The following is a 21,951-nucleotide window of genomic DNA, read 5'->3' as shown; positions in this document are numbered from 1 at the left end:
AAAAAATCCCAGCTCAAGAGCCACTTGGTTGTTCTGAAAAACTCTTCATCAGGTATTCTCAGCTGACATAACATAAATGAATTAACCTTAACGTTCTTTCTATTTAGGTGATGACAGCTGAGCTGTGATTTTTGAAACATTTATTTATTTAACCAGAAAACAGAAATCTTGAGATTTAAAATATAATTTTCTGACATGTTTTTTATTTTTTTGACAATGGGAGTAAACAGAACTGTTATAGAAACCTCACAAAAGCATGAGGAAAGCAGATGCAAGGAAATAATAACTACTGAGGCATTCTGCTGGTTAGAAGTTAAAAAAATACCAGTAAATGGACCTTGAGTTCAGGATTGAGAACAAACATTCACTTTCTACTGCTTCTATTTTGATAGAAAACATGTATATATGTACATCCATTGTTACCTAGTGAGACACAGTCTGGGGTACCCCTCTGTTGTGTAGTCACTGTGACTTTACAGAAAAAATATATATATTTAGATTCATAAGCCTGCAAAACACTGTGTAATATTGATAAAGTCCCCTGTACCCAAATATTAAACTGAGTACTTTTTTTACCAAGCAATTTTAAAGGTGTGTGTGTTCCACAGTGAAATGTCTTCTGTAAATTTAAGGTAGCTTTTGAATTTACTCCTGATGTTCATGTGTACCCTGCAAGAAGCTATAAAATGATGGTTTGAAAAAGGCTGCAGGGACAGGGTCTGCTGTGAACATTTGGAGGCATTTAGAGATGCTTCCTCCCCTTCTCATCCTCCCATTTTGGCCAAGCAAGGTTAAATCAAAACATACATAACACCATCTACCACAGTATGAGGCTCACCTTACAGCACTGTGTTCATTTCCCTGTGTTGCTGAATAACAGGACACCATCAAAACCGTCCTTATTACCCTTATCATCATCACCCTAAGAGTGTAGGTGATTATCCAATTTGCAAGCCAAGCAGCCAAGTACTACCAGTTCACATGAACTTGTGTTTTAACTTTGCTATTTGGATGACTCTCAGGTTTGGACCTATTTGCATTACACCCAGCATTGCTGCACAGCTATTAGAAAATCATTCAGCTATCTCCCTTGTGAGAAGAAGAAGCAAAATAATAGCCTTCATTCAGTGCCCTGTAAATGACCCCGAGATACTGATGTCACCTTCACAGCCAGCAACCATGCAGATGGCCTTCTCCTTGAACTGGACGCTGTCACTTTCTCTTTTTTCTCATTGTATCTCTTTAGGTTTCAAACAACCAATGTAAGACCAGTGGAATTTTCCAGATGACACAAAATGAGAGCTTCGTAATTCATCTTTGGCCATGAAGTGTAGAGCTGATTACCCAAAGACAGGATAAAGATGTGAACAAAAGACAAAGCTGAGCTAGGTTACATTATGAAGTTGACTTTATATATCCTGAAATGTTGCAAGTCAGCAGTCATACTGATAATGAACCAAAGCACTGGGTGCTTTAATGTAAAGGGAAAAGAATAGCAATTTGATCTATAAAACCTCAAGGGTTGTCTCAACTGGGTTATCTGGCCCTAACCTTTGAGAATAATATGCGTACTCCTCCATATCTCTTCTAAATCTACTCTCCTGTCTGTAAGCATTTAAGCTAAAAAATTAAATGGAAGGAAAAAGTGAACACAGGTGGTTCAGAACCACTTAAGACCAATCTCAGGTGCCATGTCGAAATGGTTCAGCTGCTCAGGTGGTATTACAAGTCAATAAATAGGCCCACCCTAATGCATACCTTGTTGTATCCTTCTTTTTACTCTAATCAGATCATAATTTACAAAATGATGGTCATGTTGTACTCAGTCAGACTTGAAATAAATGATTAAGACTATAAACTCAGGACAATGTCATAAATTAACAATGCTAGACCATCATTTCCCCATAGACTTCTATAAACCTGAGTCTTTTTTTGCCCCGGGCACTGTGGGCAGCAGCCTAAGCAGAGAAGCCCAGACTTCCCTCTCCCCACCCATCTCCCCTAGCTCATCCGGATGGACTCCAAAGCATTCCCAGGCCAGCTGAGAGATATAATCTCTCCAGCATGTCCTGGGTCTACCACTGGGTTTTCCCTTCAGAGGCAGCTCATTTCTACCGGTTCTATTCACGATCTTATTCTTTCGGTCACTGCCCAAAGCTCGTGACCATAGGTGAGGGTAGGAATGTAGATAATCCAGTAAATTGAAAGCTTTGCTTTTACGCTCAGCTCCCTCTTCACCACGACAGACCGGTGCAGCATCCACATCACTGCAGACACAGCCCCGATCCATCTGTCAATCTGTTGTTCCCTTCTCCTGTCACTCGTGAACAGGACCCCAAGATACTTAAACTCCTCCACCTGGGGTAGGAACTCGTCTCTGAGCCAAAGAGGGCACTCCACCCTTTTCCGGCTGAGGACCATGGCCTCAGACTTAGAGATGCTGATTCTCATGCCAGCCACTTCACACTCGGCTGCGAACTGTTCCACTGCGAGCTGGAGGCCACCACCTGATGAAGCCAACAGGACTGCATCATCTGCAAAGAACAGAGACGAGATTCTGAGGCCAACAAGGCAGAAGCCTTCCGCCACATGGCTATGCCTAGAAATTCTGTCCATAAAAATTATGAACAGAATCGGTGACAAAAACAAGCCCTGTCCAACACCCACAGGAAATGAGTCCAACTTATTGCCAGTTATACAGACCAAGCTCTAGCTGCAGTTATACGGGGACTGAATGGCCCATTGTTGTGGGCCAGACACCCCATACTCCCGCAGGACCTCTCAGAGGATACCCCAAGGGAGGCGGTCGAATGCCTTCTCCAAGTCCACAAAGCACACGTAGACTGGATGGGCAAACTCCACGCACACTTGAATATCTTTGAGAGGATGAAGAGCTGGTCCAGCGTTCCACGACCAGGATGAAAACCGCATTGTTCTTATGAATCCAGCGTTCGACTAGCGGACGAACCCTCCTTTCCAGCACCCTGGCATAGACCTTACCGGGGAGGCTAAGAAGTGTGATCCCCCGAAAGCTGGAGCACACCCTCCGGTCTCCAGTCTTAAAGATGGGGACCACCACCTCGGTCTGCCAATCCAGTGGCACCGCCCCTGATCTCCATGTGATGTTGCAGAGGCGTGTCAACCAAGACAGCCCTACAACATCCAGAGCCTTCAGGAAATGAATCTCATCTACCCCAGGGGCCCAGCCACCAAGAAGGTGTTTAACCACCTCAGTGACGTCACCCCCAGTGATGGGCAAGTCATCCCCCTCATCCCCAGACTCTGTTTCCATTACAGAAGGCATGTCAGTTCGAAGTAGGACAGTATTCCTTCCACTGCCTGACTATAGCCTCAGCTGAAGTCAGCAGTACTCCACCCGCACTATAAACCATGTGAGTAGAGCACCGCTTTCCCCTCCTGAGTCGCCTGACGGTTTGCCAGAATCGCTTCGATGCTGTCCGAAAGTCTTTTTCCACGGCCTCACCGAACTCCTGCCACACCCGAGTTTTTACTTCGGCCACCGCCCGAGCTGCGTTCCGCTTGGCCTGCCGGTACCCGTCAGCTGCCTCTGGAGTCCCACAGGCCAACCAAGCCCCATAAGACTCCTTGAGCTTAATGGCTCCCTTCACCTCTGGTGACCACCATCTAGTTTGGGGGTTACCACCACGACAGGCACCAACCACCTTGCAGCCACAGCTCTGAGCAGCAGCCTCAACAGTGGAGGTGTGGAACATGGTCTAGTTGGACTCAATGTCCTCAGCCTCCCTCGGAATGCTGTCGAAGTTCTGCCAGAGGTGGGAGTTGAAGATCTCATGGACTGGGGCTTCTCTCAGGTGTTCCCAGTGGACCCTCACAACAAATTTAGGTGCGCCAGGTCTGCTCAGCATCTTCCCCCGCCACCTGATCCAACTCACCACCAGGTAGTGATCAGTTGACAGCTCAGCTCCTCTCTTCACCCAAGTGTCCAGAACATATGGCTGCAGATTTGGTGACACAACTACAAAATCGATCATCGACCTGCGATCTAGGGTGTCCTGGTGCCACGTGCACTTATGGACATCCTTATGTTCGAACATGGTGTTCATTATGGACAAACTGTGGTTTGCACAGAAGTCCAATAACAAGACGCCATTCAGGTTCAGATTGAGCAGGCCATTCCTCCCAATCACCCCCCTCCAGGTCTCACTGTCATTGCCCGCATGAGCGTTGAAGTCTCCCAGCAGGACAATGGAGTCACCGGATGGAGCACCGTCGAGCACCCCACCCAGCGACTCCAAAAAAGGGTGAGTACTCTGAACTGTCATTGGGCACATAAGCACAAACAGGAGTCAGGACCTGTTCCCCAGCCCGAAGGCGCAGAAGCAATCCTCTCGTCTAGTGATGAAAACTCAGACATACAGGCAGGAAGCCGGGGAGATATGTGTTGAGGTGAGCCCAACTATATCTAGGCTCACGCACTAGCTCAGGCTCCTTCCCCACCAGGGAGGTGGCATTCCATGTCCTCATAGCCAGTCTCGATAGCTGGGGATCGGTCCACCAGGGCCTCCACCCTTGGCCACTGCCTCACACACAATGCACCCGACGCCTCCTGCGGGTGGTGGCCCTACAGGAGGGTGGGCCCATGTTTTCTCTTTGGGCTGTGCCCGGCCAGGCACCACAGGCTTAATGCCCAGCCACCAGACGCTCTCCTTCGAGCTCCCTCCCCAGGCCTGGCTCCAGGGTGGGGCCCCTGTAACCCTATCCCAGGCAGGGTAAACAGTTCCCTTGTTGGCATTTCCATAGAGGTTTATGACATCTGTAGGTCTAGTTTTAAACCATCAATCAATAATTAGGCTCTTTGAGATGGGTAAACTGGCTGGCATTTTTGATGGAACGTGTAAAGGCTCAGGGAGGATTTCTCCTCCTTCACATTAAAGCTCCAGCATGAATTAGGCCACATCAACACATAAAAAGGCAGTAGTGGACAGAAAGAAGCAAGACTGACCAGAAATTTGGAGAGTGAAACGTGTAACGAGCAGGAAGACAAATGAAAAGGAAGGTAAATCCAGACAAAACATTTCCCGTGGATGACAAACGTGAAGCAACTACACAGAAGGCTTCAAAGCAGAAGAATGAGCTGATTGAGCCATACAGGCCCTGATTACACAATGTTTCCAGTGGAAACAGTGCCTTTTTTTATATGTTTCAGCCTCCTGTTTACACGAGAATGGAGTGAAAACAATACTTGCTTACTATGGTTGCAACCATAGTGCTAGTGCCCCCATCAACCATAGTGCGCATGTGCGAGTGCCCCCGTTTCCAAAAAGCATCGTATTTGTCGGTTTACACGGAGACACAGGCCGTCAGAAACGCACCTCTCTGGAGGCCGTCTCCAGGGAGGTGCGTTTCTTCTACTTTTTCTCCAGAAAAAGTATCATTTTAACTCTGTTCTCGTGTAAACGGGAAGCCGAAATGCATCAAAACTACATTGTTTTCATTTTGAAATGGTGTCATGGAAACGGGGCCTTAGTCTGTTTAACAAGTGAACTCCATGAACTGTCCTGTCCAGCCTCTCTCACTTTTGTCATCCCTTCTCCTCATGCCACCCACCTGTAAGAGCACTGGCTTGTTCTGGTTTGTTAGCAAATAATAAATCCTTACATGATCGTCTAGTAGAGCTCCTCAAGGATGGGAGAGTCATAACAGGATGCTGCAATGCAAGTCTCCTGGAAGCAGAAAGATGGATAAAAAAAGAGAGAAAAAAAGAAAGAATGAGAAAAAAACCCCATCAGTTTTCATGACCACTTGGTGAGTAATAATTACTCTGCTATGCTACAGAAAACCCACTCTGCAATATCCTCAGTTTCACTCTGTCAGCTGGTGAAAGAAAAGTAGGGACACCAAAGAGTGAGGAGGTGAAGGACAGAACATCTTGCCACTGATGAAACTGGATGGATAAATCTGAATGTTCTTTTGATTCCTTTGCCCTTCACTCTCTCTCTTTGTATTTTTTCTCCTCCTCAGGTGCTCATAGATGCTTGCAAGAAACTGCCCTGGCCTCCTGAGTTCTTTGTTACACTTGATGTGTAACACTCGTGTTATTTTCCATCCACTTGCTGTCCAAAGTGGATTGGTACCAGTGCTATTATTTTCTGTCATTACTCATTTTGGGCTAGACATTGTGTGGAAATCCAGATTATTTTGGCAGAGTGAAAGAAGAATATATGGAGTAAAGAGGGAGAGAAAAGAGAAAGGATGGAACATCTGTGACAGTGACAGCACTGAAGACAGTCAGGTCGGCCTTGCAAGCAGGCAGGTGCTTCTTACCTCTCCTGGAACTGTTTGGATGGTATTAAGCCTGCACGAGGATTAGTGTCACCCTCGTGTTTGGCCTGCCACCAGGTTGCATCATCTTGACTCATGATCTGAAGGATGGAGCCCTTCTTGAAGGCCAAACCAGCTTCCTTACATGGGATGGCTTTGTCCTCCTTTGGGTCGTAGTCAAAGAGTGACTTCACAAACATCTGAACATTCATCAGGAGGGAAAGGCAAGAAAACAAAGAGGTGGATTTGATGACACAACAGGAATAAGTTCAGTGTAAATGACATTTCCTTTCTAAAACTTTGTTATCATGGCTAAAGGTGCTTCACCAAAGCTCAGGGCAATTATTCTACAAAGGCCACAGCAATGAGAAGGTAAAACCTACGACTCCTGGCCAAAATAGTCTCTCAGTGGCATCAATAAACATTTATGATGGACTAATCACTATATCACTTCTGCTATACAGAGAAAAAAAATTATTTTCTTTCTTTAAAGTTTTTTTTTTCTTGGGCACTGAGTGTTGAACACACCTCAACACAAAGCAAGTTGGACCTCATAGTGGAAAAATCTCTACAACTTTACTTGTTGTGGGCAGCAAGCTGCAACCTAAAGCACCTCACTGTGTCTTCTGTCCAAATGAAGTGCTGTCATGGTGTGTTATCGTTCTTAAGACATCCCAATACAAGTGGAAACAGGAGGGAAGGGAATTGTGTATTCTTGTCAGAGAAAAAATGACGAAGGTGTCCTGTTAATTTAAAGTTTGTGCCATGTCATGAAATTATGTTTACGCAGAGACCTTTTGTCTTGTTTTTTATTGAAAGAGTCTAAATCACTTAACAAGTGGACAAACCTAACAACTGAGCCAAGACAGGACCTACCTGTGGCTCCTTGATAGGCACCTCTTCCTTTGCACCAGGAACAACTTTGAAGGTAATGGCTCCTTGTGACTGGGCCTAGACAGTGGAGAAACAGAAGTTAGAGTAACTTCAATGGAGGAATGGCAGGAACAACAGTCATCTATCCTTGCAAACATTTTACAAGGCACCTAATCCAGTGAAAGTCACATAATATGAACCACTGTTTGATTTTTCAACAAAAGAAGGGTTAGTAGGATAGTATGACTGTGCTTGGCAGAACCAGAAACTGTAGGGTGGGGGTGTAAAAGGAGAAGTGTTGAGGCTTTTGTGTCTGAGAAGGCCTCCAGAGTTTAAGAGACTCCGTCTATGCTCTTTACTCGTCCCCTCTGGCAGACTCCAGCCTCATGACGGAGCACATTTAAGGCCTGCGGCAAAGGCTGCTTGGTGGAACTACACAGCATCGGCCTCATCCAGGGAGACCGTGTGGCTCGATGCATGTGGTCTAAGGGCCAGAAAAGATTTGTAGAGAAAGGCCAGTGTTTGGTTGTCAGCACAGCGATGGGAGGCCCTGGGTCCTAGATGAGTTAGAACAAGTTTCTGCCATCACAAACTAGGGCTGCTATTTTCACCGAGGGAGTGGAGCTGAAACACCCTGAAATTTGTTGGACAGTCTCGCATGCATGCACAGAAAGATGAGACTTACCAGAATACGAATGATTTCCTCCGGTTTCTTGTCATCCACAGGGATTCCATTGACCTCCTTCAGTTCATCCCCAACATGAATCAACCCTGCAACATAAACACACACTTTATAAATCTACAATCATTCTGATATTCCATTATTTTAATGCCCTAATGTAAGCAAGCTACTAAATTCTGTGCATATCAAGCCTGAGGCCAATGAATACAGAATCAAATGGAAAACATGTGGACAGACTGAACTTCACAGTATAGTTGTTGTTCATGTTCATTTTTGCAAAGCAGCTTCATTCAATGTCTGGTGAAGAACAGAAGTGCTAAATTCCGGTTCAGAGATCGTTTGTGTTTCTGCTCCTGTATAAAACTGGTACAGCTGATTCCACACTACAGACTCATATACAAATGCTTTACCAAACATACGCACACACAGACAAACAACTATAAAAGGAGAAAAAGAGCTGGAACTAACCACTTCTGTCGGCTGCTCCTCCCCTCATGATCCGGGCCACAATGGTGGCTCCTGTGTGCTCATCACGCCTTATTGTTGCTCCCTATGAAACAGTAAGAGGCATTAAAAATTAACTGAACTGTATTTGTACTGCTCTGGTTAACATCATAAACTATGTTTTCATCAGGGGCAAGGGATATTCAATATTTGCCTTTTATTGGAACAAATCTACAGTGCCTCATTAATAGAGATGGATGGTCTTTTATGTATTTTATGTACATTTTGGTGCACGGAACAGCATTAGCTTAATTTAATATATTTTCTTCAAAATATTGGAGCTCTTCCTCTGTGGCCTTTGTATTTTACATCTCTGTGTACTTAGCTGATGGGAAAACAAAGGTATGGTAGGCCACTAAGGCTAGGTTAGGACATAACACTATTAGTAATATTAAGATGAAGCTTAGACAATGATACACTGAAGGATTTGAAAGGATAGATGAGAGGGGAAAAGCTACAAGGTAGAAGAGCCACAACACACCCACAAACGCACACATGCATGCATCCCCTGCCCTCGTTTATGAGCTTGGTGCTTAGCCAAAACGACACACAGAGTATAGAGTTTCAGCTTCCTTATTTGAAATGACAGTGTTCACTGGTGATGCATTTACCAGTAAACTCAAAATGCCTTTTTCCCTTGTACAATAAAACAATAGACTCAGTGGGTGCCAACCTGTCATGACCTTCCCACAAACACCATTCAGGCACCAGCCTGCCTGGGATTTAGGATGGAATAAGATAGCAAACTGCAACCCATTGTGTGCCGTCATCTTTGCTTGGGCCCGACGACCTGAACCAGATGGAGGATGTGTCGTCTAGTCAACACATGGTTTGTCCTGGCTGCAACTCATCCTTCCACCCTTTCTTAGCTGTTATTCCCATCATCCACAAAGACTGTTTTTATTTCTGGTAAAAATGAAATAGAGCTCGAGCTTTCCTCACCTCATCCAGCTGCTTTGCTTTATTTCAGCTGTCCTAACCCACTGCTGCCCGCGTCAGTGACTAGAGTGCAGCTCATCACACCACTCAGGTTTGTGTCATATTTCTGTTTGCCTTACTCTGACACATCCAAAGCAGTTTGGACTCCTACCATTGATGGAGTTATTTAAAAAGCTCCTCAAAGACCAAAGGAGCCTCTGCTTTGTGCCACTTTAATGATCATTAGCATGTCATCTTGGTTGTTTTCACAACCTACTCATACCTAATGGTTTTGCTATAGATAATGGTTTCCTCAAGGCCTTTGGTGTGCGTTTACCAATGGAATAAGGGAACAAAATAAGGATAAGACAGTGGTAGGGTCTTGCACACCTAACAGAATAATTGGGCTAATTAAAAAAACTCAAGAGTGTTCAGTAGGAGAGAGATCAGCGGGGCAGGTCATTGAGAGGGGACAGCACTGACAGTACCTGGTGTCCAACACTGCCCTCCAACATACTGGACCCACATAGGTTAGCAAAGGCAACAGTAAGAGAGCTGGGGGAGTGGGGAGCCTCACTTTATAATCTGGCCAGCCCCAGTTTGAACTCAGAAATGGTACGTTAGCCAAATGTGCTCCAACTGATAGGAGAAACTGAGAGAAGCCAAAACACTCCAGAGGCAACATGAGCAAAATAGAATTGGGGGTAAGTGGAAGACCAGAGTCAGATCTGACAAGCTGACTGGAGGGAGGAATGAATCAAAACAAAATATAGGAAAGGGATCTGATGAGAGATTAAGATATACCAAACCAAGCTTTCAATGGAAGTGTAGTCATTCCAGGTAATGTATTACTTCAAAATGAACATTAAATTCAAAGTACTCTGTCCAAATTACTTTATTCATGTGAAAATTTAAAAAAAAGAAAGAATATACTTTGCTTTGTGAGCACTGACAGGCAGGAGCTTTAACCACCAGTGTTACTGTTACTCTCAAGTCACTTGACATTAAACTTTTTTCTTCTTTTTTTTCTATTATTGAGCAAGCTGGCTAGCAAGGCTATGTTCTTCTTCACCATCTTTAGGTTTTTTGCAAACCCTAAACTTGCCCCTAACTAGGTTAATTAAAGCACTGGGAAAATTTGTATTTTAAGATATTTTCTGCTCATAATCTTCAGCTTAGCTAGCTAATGCAGTTGTTGCACCAAGTGGACTGTTCATGAGTGGTGTGGGAGACTGACAGACTGACTGACACAGCATTTGCAGTGATAGGGTGGCTATACCAGTCAGCTGTAGTAGAGTAAGAGTCAAGCGTGAAGGTGAAACTCTGTTTTTTGGCTAGGAGACAAATATTGTAGAACAGCAGTGCATTCTGCTTCCTCCAACTTTTGTCTACAGCTTTCCTGTTAGTCAGTCTGCACTCGAGTCCTTGTTTGCTGGAGGCAAACTTTCCAAGTATATCGGCTACTCTGCCGCATATTGAGCTCTGACACAACCCTTTCAATGCTCTAATTTATACCCCCACCTAAACAGCTGAAACCTTATCCAAAATAACACATTCTTTCAATGAAAAGACACGGTTGAGCTGATGTGTCTGTATGTGCACAAATGTTTATGCTGCTCTCCGAACCCAATTATTTCATTGGCCTGACACATGAGCTGATAAATCAGCCCATTTGGGAGAGCAGCAGGAGAGCAGGGAGTATAACACAAAGAAAGAGAAGACTTTTTACAGTTTCACTAAAATGTGTCATCACATTCTAAGAAACAATAGCAATTAATGAAAGCTACATTTCACTCCACTAATCACAATATTCTTACTATAATGATCATAGCTTTATATATGTACATGTCGGTATGTACCACATATCCTCCTTAACGGGTGGGCCAATCTCAACGAAGCTTTGCACGAGCATTGTCACACATACAGCAGTTATTAACATCTATATGTTTTTAAAGCACATTTAATATAAATTCCTGTTCTTCTGATTTTTGTATTCATCATCCCCTGTAATGCTATGTTCTCCTTTTGCATTTTGCTCGAGTGAACACTAAATATAGAATAAAGAATTTGAAAAGCACCGCACGCCTGGCCTATTGTGAAATAATACGCAATATCACATATTATAATTGTGTGTTTCAGATGTTTGAAGGAACCAAATCCCTTACAATAAAAAAATCAAGCTGCATAAAGGAATAACACCCCCTAGATGATTAAACTGACCGGGGCGGGTGTAAATCAATTCATGGTTTCAGGGAATGCAATCCAACATCGGGCTCGGGAGAGGCTGGAGCAGGAAGCGTCCTTGACAATGTGTGTTGTGAGAGGGGAAAAGTGAGAATTCCTCCAAGCCACATTATTACGTACAGCAGCTCCAGAGAACATGCAACAGGCAGGAACCCAAAAATGGCTTAGGTGTGTCCTCCGGGGTGTGGTGAGAGGAGTGTGCCGGCCTGGAGCCAAGCTCCAGGCCAACTTAGATGATGCAACCAAGACCAGTGCCAACTGGGTTTGGTGGGGTTACAGAAGCCCAATCTCAAATGTGTTCAACCAGCTGACAAGCCATGGGGAAGGCAGCCATCATGCAATACAGACACCCAGGATGTTAAGGGGTGGAGTGAAAATGAGAATACCAGACAAAATGTCCAAGCGATTTGGGGCCCGAGGCTGAGACAGATGGGTGGTTGCTGATGTTTGAGACAATGTCTAAAGAGCATGGACATGAGAGGCATGTCACAATGAGAGAGCAACACTGACCAGGATAGAAGAGGAAGCCGTCTGCAGACACAGAGCCTAGACTGACTGAAAATACTCATGCCCAAGAGCAGCATAATTGTGGTCGGTTTCGGTGTGCTTACAACTTCAAGGTTGTGGGTTGGATTCCCACCTCAAAAGCATGTATGATATTGGCTTGACTTGTGGTGTGGATTTAATTGAGAGAAGTAGCTGGAAATACAGGAATTAGCAAGTAAAGCCTAGATAACAGGATTTGAAGAGCAGCATAATTGTGCACCGAGAATAAAAGCTGATATTAAAAGAAAGACAGAGAGCAACAAGCAACCCGATCAGATGCAGCAGCACATGGTGAATGCCGTTATCCCTAGGCCACAATCATTTATTACAAGCTGTTAAAGTTACTTACGAGAGGCTCTTTGTTCTTGACCAGTCTTATAATTTTCACAGAATCCTCATTGTCATCGATGTCTTCAGGCAGTGGAGGTAGATCAGGGTCGTACTTCTTTTGGGCCACCGTGTCATGGACAGACAGGAGGCTCTAGAAGAAGGAGAAAATTGGATTGATGGGAGGAAAAACTAACACACAAGGGTTATTGGTCAAGCTATAAAGGCCTCAACTTTACCCCAGTCCAATTAGCTAAATAAAGTATGGCAATGCATGCTATTAAGAGTTCAATCTATCACTTCCTACTTTGGGTAGCATAGAGAAAATGCAGACTGCAGGGAGGATGAATATGAATTGGGTTGTCTCCCTCAAGTGCTGGGTGATGGATTTGAAAGCATTCACGGCCAGAGCTTGTAGATGTACAAGCGTTAACTGCCATTAGGCCCGTGCTCTCCCTCCATACATCTCTCTGATTAAAGGCAACCAGGCCTGGCCCTGCACCACTGCTCAGCAGGAGCTGTAAGTGGAAGGGAGGGAGGGCAATGTGGCCACCGCAAAACCAGCACATTCCAGGGTAAGGTGGTGAAGACTCAAAAGCAATGTTCTCCAATATTCGGCGGCAGGCTCAAAGTAATGAAGTTCTCAGCTGCCTCAGATATTTCACACTTTCACGAGCAGACATAAAGAGCGAATGTTTCAATGATCCCACTAAGACATTCATTTTTCAAACTATTTAATAACTTTAGAAATAGCTGGTTATAATCCTAGTTCAGTAATAAAATTCCACTCCTGTCCAGGTTGTCTCACTTGGCTTGTGCTGCTAAAATGTCTGCCAAAATGCACTGACCAGCAATAGAGGAAGCAGTAGCAGATTATTTTTTCCATTGTTTAGTGTTTAATTGTCTGGCTGATCTCGTTCTGCACTGAAGCTGAAGCTGTTTGGTGGTGGTGGGAGAAAAGAGTGACAGCAAGTGAACAGAGAAAACAAATAAATACTGATGAGACTCTTCCTGAGGAGATAAAGCTAAAGTTGGAAATAGGATTTGCCACTGCAGATGTACCACTGTTTCCCTTTTGAAACAAAAAGCCATAAAGGGTAGTTGGGATGTTACATTAGAGGTTTAAAGTTGTCATTTTTTTGTGAATGAATGGGCTTTCCCATCTGGCACTTTTTTTTAATACCTCAACCAAGCTGAAAAGTACTATGCTGCCCTTCCCTAGTTTAAAGTTTCAACTTTGTTCCATCAGTAGACACACCCAGTGATCAGCCCATTAATGCTTCAAGGTTATCCTCTTGTGTATGCACAGCTGTTATTTTCATATTTCTCTTTACATATGCACACTGTACCATGGCCCGCAAACTTGAGCAGAGGACAAGCTAGCTCCTTCTTTCTGATCAACCAGTGTCATATATGCCTGCTTCGTTCTGTGTTTGGGTCTTGCTGAAGCTTTCCACCCCTGATTTTCCAAGTATGAAAATGAAAAGGTGGCATGGTCCCAATCAGAGTCATGCCACCAGATATACAAGTTACTGCAGATGAATATAACAATCTTCTTTTGACTACAATGTTAAAATTGTACTCCAAAGACTTGGAGAAAGAAAGTAATCACTCTAACTAACATGCATCAACAGCTATTTCATTTTTTTTCCATAAAAAGTCCTTTTTGCTTTTCTCCAAATCATAAAGTTAGGATCCAGAGCTAGAGTTGGTGTTGTCACTGATAATGACATAGCCCTCAGTATTCATAACTAATGAGCAAATGCTATTTGTGATCATTACAAAAATGACCCACGAAACCTTTCTGCAACCCAGGTTGCAACCCAGGTTGCAGAAAGGGCTGGAATATTGCAGCAGCCATTGTGTGTGTTAAGAGTTTCAGTTGGTTTAGATCAAACATAATTGGCAAAAAAATCCACTTTTGGGAACCACCATCTCTGGAATGCCTGCTGTTTGACACTGATAGGAATTGAATATTTGGATGTACTGTGTGTGTGTGTGTGTGTGTGTGCGTATGTTTATAATACCTTTTGGGGACAATTTTCCTGACATATACTACGTTGTGGGGACCAATTGCTCCTTGTGGGGACTGGAACCTTGGCCCCACAAGGGGAAACCCTGTTTTTGGGTCAGGGGTCAGAGTTAGGGCTAAGGTATGAATTGAGTTTAGGTTAGGGTTAGGGTTAGGTATGTGATGGTTAGGGTTAGGAAAAGGGTAAAGGTAAGGTTTAGGCTGTAGAAATGAATGGAAGTCAATGGAAATTCCCCACAAAGATAGCAAAACACACTTGTGTGTGTGTGTGTGTGTGTGTGTGTGTGTGTGTGTGTGTGTGTGTGTGTGTGTGTGTGTGTGTGTGTGTGTGTGTGTGTGTGTGTGTGTGTGTGTGTCTCTGTGTTAAGGCAACTGAAAGGGGAGAATGACTTCACATGTCTAGACACTCTGGAAAGACAGGTTGACCTAAACACAGATTTATATCTGTATAGAGTGTGTGTATACTTACACATAAGCAGATGCATTTTATGTTGAAAGGCTGGAGACTTATGAGCAACACGTGGCTGAGTGCTGATTCTGTCTGAGCTGTCAAAAAAATCCCACCTGAGCCCTAGAAATGAGAGCTCACTTTTCCCATTTTCCCGTTAACCTCTCACACTGGATGAAGCCCTTGCTGATATGAACTCTTCTTCATCTTGGGTTCCACATTTGCTCCCCTAATCTGTGTCCATATGCTCTTTAGATGCATACACTTCTACTATTACTGCCCCTCCGTGCGTGTGTGTGTTATGGTGCGTGAGAACTAGAGAGCTGTTGTTTCTGGCAGAGCCCAAACAAGCATGATGACAGCGCATTAAAAAGGAGCCTGTCCAACTCTACTTCTATCCTGCCGTCGTGAAGGCAGCTCTGTCTGGCTGAGACACCTGGAGGCCCTGATAGATGGCCCCAGTTATGCTTTAAAAAATAAAATGTGTACATTTATTTTGTAGCTGTCTGCCTCTGGCTAACAAGGTCAGCTACGGCAGCCAAGAAAAGACAAGGTCTGGATCTAACAGGCATGTTATTTTGTGTACAGCACGATGATTGTAACACTTTAATGTGGCTGCTGTGCACACAGCAAAGATCCAGATCCAGAATTGCCTAATACTTTGCTGTTTTTTGGATGCAATAATGCAGCCTTCCCCCCACAAAGACAGTATGTGTTTTTAGTTTGTTTAAAATCTACTTGGAACAAAATAAGCAAATTAAGTCATGAAGAGCAGAAGCCAGACTCACCTTTACATGTGGTTTTGCCAGCAGTTTTAGAAGCTCTTTGATATCCCCACTGGCCGACTTCCCTTCCAGCTCATCAGACACCTGAAAAAAGGAAAGAATATAGTGTTCACACAAATGCATTCAGGGTATTAAACATGTTTCTCTTTTTAAGGAGGGCATGTGAACATTAAAGATGTGAACATTAATGTTTTGCTGGATTTGTACTTTGACAAGACAACAACGGAAATCTGCAATATTAATACCACTGGTGCAGGTTTGTAATTAATAGTTCAATAGTTGGAAGGTTTGCCCTGGGTCAATAATGAATAGGAGACTGTGCCATGCATTGACAGAAAGTAAAAGTATTAGAAATGCCTTCTCTAAGATAAGTTGGTCTTCTATTTGTATCATGTTGTATTAAGCTTTAACAATGCAGCTCTTATTACACTTTTTTAAAAGTGTGATTTTTTTCCTGCAGCTTCAGGAATAAATCAGCCATAGCTGCCTCGGGCTTATCAATAAGTCTAATTATAGTTCTAAAATCTCCTGACATCACTCAGGATGTGAGTGAGCAAATCAAGGTCCATGTGAGAATGCAAACATCCAATGCAATCTCCAAGTTTCTTATGAAAACCATGTATGACTGATTGCACCAATATGAGAACAAAGCAGATAACAGTCCTGTGAATTCACACCAAACAAGTGGGCATCAAATGTAGCAAGGAAATTTCACAACTGGACTTGTTGCACAGGTAGCATCCTATCATAGTACCACGCTGGATTCACTGAGCTCCTGAGAGCGACCCATTCTTTCACAAATGTTTCTAGAAGCAGTCTGCATGCCTAGGTTCTTGGTTTATACACCTGTGGTCATGGAAGTGACTGGAACACCTGAATTCAGTGATTTGGATGAGTGAAGAAAACCTAGACAGATAGTGGGGGTACATACCATCTGTCATCTCATCTCCAAACTGATTCAAGTGAGTGAGGAAAAAAAGTCAGAGACTGTATATTTCCAGTTCTCAGTTTTGTCCTGTTAAAGCTGCTTGTCCCATAACTCAGCAGAAAGGAATAAAATGAATCAACTGCAGACCAGTGCTCTCTGATGGCACCCAGTGGTCTTTCCAAGTAACAGCAGCATGGGTATAAAGATGTTGGGAAGCTGGCCAGAAGATGAAAAGGCGGAGAAGGATTTGAGTCAGTCACCACAACCATCCAGTCTCTGGTCTAGATCAGTGGGCATCACTTGAACTACGGGCTGGCATTATTGCTGATGTGGTGCATCTAGCTTTCTTAACACTGATAGTTTTATCGGATCGACAGATTGGAACATACATATGTGAGGCTGATTTTGCCCTTTTTCATCAATGTAAAGTGACTTTTTTTTACATTCCATAATAAGGCAAAAGTGCTTCTATTTCAGTTCTGATGAGGGCTTGAGAAAGACTGTGTGTGCAGTTGTGATTGTGTCTGTGCATCTTCATAAAAGAGTGTGTGCAGTCACTAACTGACATGTCTTTATATGCATGTAATACAGCACCTCTTCCCAGAGGCCAGTATTGATCATGTTTCAGGCAGCATTGGCCATGCTGCTTTCACCTGAGCGGTGGCAGTCACCTGCTGGGAGATCTAGACAGTGCGGCCGGGGCCAGACGGGGGTTGAAGTGTCATTTTATGTTAGCCAATAAATTAAGCCTCCATTAACCAAAACCCAAGCCTGAAATGAATTTCATCTAACTGTAGATCTCTCCCCTTGCACTTGAGTCCTCAGCCACCACTTCAATAGTGTTCATCTGGAGCGGTGACATGGGTGAAAAACAATCTGCTTTAAAAATATACCTAAACGTTCCGGGTTGAGTCAAGGAAGGGAGACTCGGGATTGCGGTGTGCTATGAGATGCTTTGATACAGCGTCTCTGGGCTTTACCCCGATACCTGATAATCCCTGGGAGATGATTTGCGGGGCATTTACCAGGAAGCATAAATGTGAAAGTCTGTAATTTGACAAAAAGAATGAGAAAGAAAATCTGTAAGGAAGATGTTGAGATGATGAAAGTTGGGGGTCTATCTATGGACTCTTGCCACTGCCTGGGGAGGCAGAGGCAACACTTAGGAAAGAGAAAGATAAGTGATCCTTCTTTTCTGTTTTTAGGATTTTTGGATGTGCTGGAATTCTTCTTCTGGTGTTATCTAGTTAGCGGTGTCCTTTTTCAGTACTAACGGCACAGTAGAACAAACAAGCAGAAGGAAAAAGAGCTAAAAAATTTTGTTTGAGAATACTATAGATTTTGACTCAACCATTCTGGCTTGGTTAAGGTTCTGGGGTGGTTTGGGACTTCTGACACTTCTACTAGTGTGTGTGAACTCTCCAGGATGAAAAGTTTTGACTCCTCCAATGATACTTGTGGCCCATAGGTCAGAAAAACCACTCTGGACCACATGATGGCCTTTCTGTCATGACAGACGTGTCGTGAGGACACTTTGGGCTCTGCCCTCCTTGGTCTTTTCCCCAAATGACTGCAAGAGTTTCAGCCCCTCTTTTTCTCGTCTTTCCTTTGACTCAGTACTAATTAAGATGATGTATGGCTGCGGGCTCTTTAGAAGGGGTGGAATAACCGCGTATCAATTCAAACCAACACTACAAGTGATATGGACATTCAGCAGTATGATCAAAAAATAAAAATACAAGGAATATAGTTTGGAAGGCTGAATACTCTGTCAGTAGCTAATATTTCTTTACTGTGTCACAGAGATTTTGCACAAAAACCGTATGAAGACTGGCTATTTTATAATGGATTCATAATGATTTTTTTTCAGCACAAAGGGGGAAATAATAAAATTAAGATAAACATATAGAAAATTTTTTATTTTAAACACCAGTATTATTATTGGCCCAGAAATTCATGATCTGTGCATCTCAGGCATTCATGCATTAGGCAGATTTTACTTTTTGTGTTGCTTTAATCTATTTGTCACCCAGTCAAAAAAGAGATCAATGAATTCAAAGCTTGTTTTTAAAAAAAAATACTTACTTCACATGCCAGAGCTGCAGCTCTTTCCAGGATGGGGACGGGTTTGCTCTCCTCATAGTGCTGCAGCCGTTCATGGATCTGAAAGGACAGATTGTGTTCATTAACAAGGGACAGAGAAAGGAAAGCAGTGAACATGTGTGTGAGCACATATGTAAGGAAAGTAGGCAAGTGCATATTTCCAAACGTACATATAAGAAAACATGTACAGTCTCCATCAGCACCATCTTGTACATACCCACATAGATGAAACCAGCAATCACACCCTTAAATACCAAAAGCACACACAAAGCTCTTTCACCCCCTCACCCTTCTAAGTATTTCAGTTAGCTTAGCCACTGTATAAACAATCCAGTTTTCCACCATGCATTCGATATGCCCCAGTGGCCCCGTGATGATTCCAAATCATTTCAACAGTCTGGTGAAATTGGCTAAACATTTCCTTATCAGCCTCAGCGCTGCAACTGCACAGTGTTGAGAGACAAAGCTGCATCTCTGGAGAGTTACTAAAATGGAAAGTAAGCCCGACTCGTGTGTTCATTTTTACTCATTTACACACGCAAAACCTCTTCATCACTGAAAACCTGATATGTGCAGCAGAGATGGAATAATTTATATACACACAGAGCACACGTTCGCGCCCACGCACGTGTCGTCAAAGGCACAGTTGCACACTTGTGCTCCAGCCTACGCGCACACACACACACACACACACACACACACACACACACAAAAGACTACAGATCTCCCATTTGTGATTTAAGACCAGCTGCACAGGAATGCATTGACAGCCTACAGGCTGCTGTCAGGTCCCATCAGAGAACAGACAGGGACAGCTATCCTCCCTGCAGCCACTCCTGAATCTCTCCTTCCTCAGGCCCAGCATGGTGAAGGCAAGCTGAGGCATGGGTCTGACTGATAGCTGGGCCCCGGGCCTGGAGCTTCCAGCTGGATGTCCTAGAAAGCATTCCAGGAGGATGGTGGAACAGGGAGTCTCTGGCTGGGGAGAGAGTGACAGAGACACTCCGGGGCCAGTTCTACATCTAAAGGGCCAAATCCACACATGTGGAAGCGTGCACACACACACTCACAGACACACACACACACACGCACACACACAGACACACACACACACACAAACACAGACAGATGGAGCAATGACAATGTGTGACAGAGAATCACTCAGCAGGACAGAAGAAGACAAGAAAAGCAGTTTGTTTGCTGTCACGCTGAACAGCTACAGATGCTGTGTGCAATTAAAACATCTGTTTTAGGAATGTTAGACATAGTTTTTACTCCTCACAATACAAATGATGTTTTTAAAGCTAGACAGTAGCAGCACTGCAGATACTGAGGAATGCTAGTCAGAGTCAGTTGAATGTTGTGACACAATCACAGGATGGGATTTGTCCTCAGTATTTTTGGCACTGGGAGAAGATCTGATTAGCAACAATATGAGCAGCATGTGTAGATGAGTTGATTTGAGTCTCTTCAAGCTGTCATCTGTCTTCAATAGTCCCAAAATCCAAAACATGATGTCATTCACAAACATTACCCAAACACCAAATGTCAGCAATCAAAATGCACTTTTATAACTTTCCAGTGAAAAGAATGAAACGCAACAACGTGTGAAATGTCTTTACATTGTCTCTGCCCATCAGCATTCCAGTTTCAATCTTGGCCTTAAACAGCTACAGCCATTTCAGCTAGACTTATTCCACAGTCTCCTGAGATAAATCACAGCCTGTTAGGACTCTGTCTTGGCCAGCAGAGCAGTCATGTTTCAAGGTCAGCTTAGAGGTTCAAATCCCTGCATAAAGCCGACATTATGGTAAATGGACTAGCTCTTATATAGCGCTTTTGCTCCTTGTGGGGACTGGAACCTTGTCAGAGCACTCAAAGCGCTTACACAACACGTTTTATATTTACCCATGCATACAAGCACGTCCATGTTTCTACTAAGCTAAGTGCTTTTAATTAACTAACATTCACACACATTCATACTCCGACAGGACGGTCGGAGAGCAACTTGGGGTTAAGCATCTTGCCCAAGGATACATTGGCATGTAGCCTGGAGTAGCCAGGAATCGAACCGCTGACCTTCCGATCAGTAGGTGACCTGCTCTACCTACTGAGCTACAGCCACCCCGTTACTCGGTAATAAAACATGGAGCATTAGGCGTGTCGTGGAGGTAATCTGTTGAATGCTGTAGTACAAAAAATTTAAAGACCTTAGAATAAAACAGCTGAGACATAAATTTAGACAAATGGTTGAAGAAAGGGCGAGCAATGTAGTGGAGGCACTTAAAAGAGTGCAGTGATAAGAAGGAAGACAAAAAAAAAATTAGCACATGCTTGGGGTGTTACTAACATGGTGCTGAATTAAGCTGCTGTCAATATGTTTCATGTTGTGTGCTATCAAGTTTAAGACCACCATTCGAAGGCCATTCCTGGAAATTTTCATCCTCATCTGTTTAATCTGATGTCCCAATAACTCCACCCCACGTTCAGAATCTTCTGTCTGTTCTTCTACAGTAGAAGGCCATAAAAGGACGGGCAGGCAGCTCGGGTTACTTCATCTGTCCTCATCATCTTTGTAAGAAAACAGATGAAATGAATGAGTGAGGTTGCCAGTGTCTTCGGTGCTTCCAACATACCATAGTTCTTGTGACATCTGTTTAGGTAGTTGCTGCTCCGCCACCTCAACTTACTTAGTTACTGTGGAATTTCTCCTCTGCCTGGTGAGTAAATGCAAGATTCAAATGCTTTTATTTACAGTTCAGGACACCTTCCAAGTGCCTGTCCATGACGCAGTCATGTCTTTTAAAGTCATTACCCAGCTTTTTGCATAGTGCATTCTCTGTCCCCGTGGTGAGGCAGCAGCAATGCTGGCAAAAGGGAAAAGTGGCCTGTTGGAATTGATATCTTCTCTTTTGAGAAATGAAGTACCATTTCTATATTAAACAAGCCAAATGAGTAAGAATGAAAATGCTCAAAATGCCTTAAGAAAGAAGCAGAGACTGGCAAAAGATTGAAGAAAAAACACCTTTATTCAGAGCATCCAAAAAAAAAAAAAATGCTACCAAAGAATTAGTGTGTGTCTTGTCTCTGCTGAATCCTTGGGCTAAGTTGTGTTTGCTTCTGCAAATCCCGAGGGGTATTTGCAGAAGCAAACACAACTTAGCCCAAGTTGTTAATGTTGGAGGAAAAACATTAATGTGGAACTGATATGAAAAAATTACAACAAGAATGGAACAAATACATAACATCAATCTTCAT

At 43.5% G+C, this 21,951-nt stretch overlaps 1 protein-coding gene across 3 annotated transcripts in view; it reads right to left on the bottom strand.

Annotated features, from left to right (window-relative positions):
- The window catches only part of mpp7a (MAGUK p55 scaffold protein 7a), an 83,307-nt gene that overhangs the window by 18,727 nt on the left and 42,629 nt on the right, over window positions 1-21,951 (bottom strand). For 2 of the 3 annotated variants that reach the window (XM_030756466.1, XM_030756467.1), the window contains 9 exons: window positions 18,676-18,753; window positions 15,666-15,746; window positions 12,420-12,551; window positions 8,327-8,408; window positions 7,862-7,947; window positions 7,180-7,254; window positions 6,307-6,503; window positions 5,641-5,705; window positions 424-471 (listed from right to left, as the gene is read on the bottom strand). In XM_030756466.1, coding sequence (XP_030612326.1) covers window positions 424-471; window positions 5,641-5,705; window positions 6,307-6,503; window positions 7,180-7,254; window positions 7,862-7,947; window positions 8,327-8,408; window positions 12,420-12,551; window positions 15,666-15,746; window positions 18,676-18,753 — 844 coding nt within the window. The remainder of the gene's footprint in view (window positions 1-423; window positions 472-5,640; window positions 5,706-6,306; window positions 6,504-7,179; window positions 7,255-7,861; window positions 7,948-8,326; window positions 8,409-12,419; window positions 12,552-15,665; window positions 15,747-18,675; window positions 18,754-21,951) is intronic. The other variant, XM_030756468.1, reaches the window with a different exon arrangement.

The sequence above is a fragment of the Archocentrus centrarchus genome, chromosome 20, assembly GCF_007364275.1.
Source record: "Archocentrus centrarchus isolate MPI-CPG fArcCen1 chromosome 20, fArcCen1, whole genome shotgun sequence".
NCBI classification, from domain to species: domain Eukaryota; kingdom Metazoa; phylum Chordata; class Actinopteri; order Cichliformes; family Cichlidae; genus Archocentrus; species Archocentrus centrarchus.
Note: the sequence above shows the minus strand (reverse complement) of the source record. Positions and strands in the feature narration are given on the sequence as shown.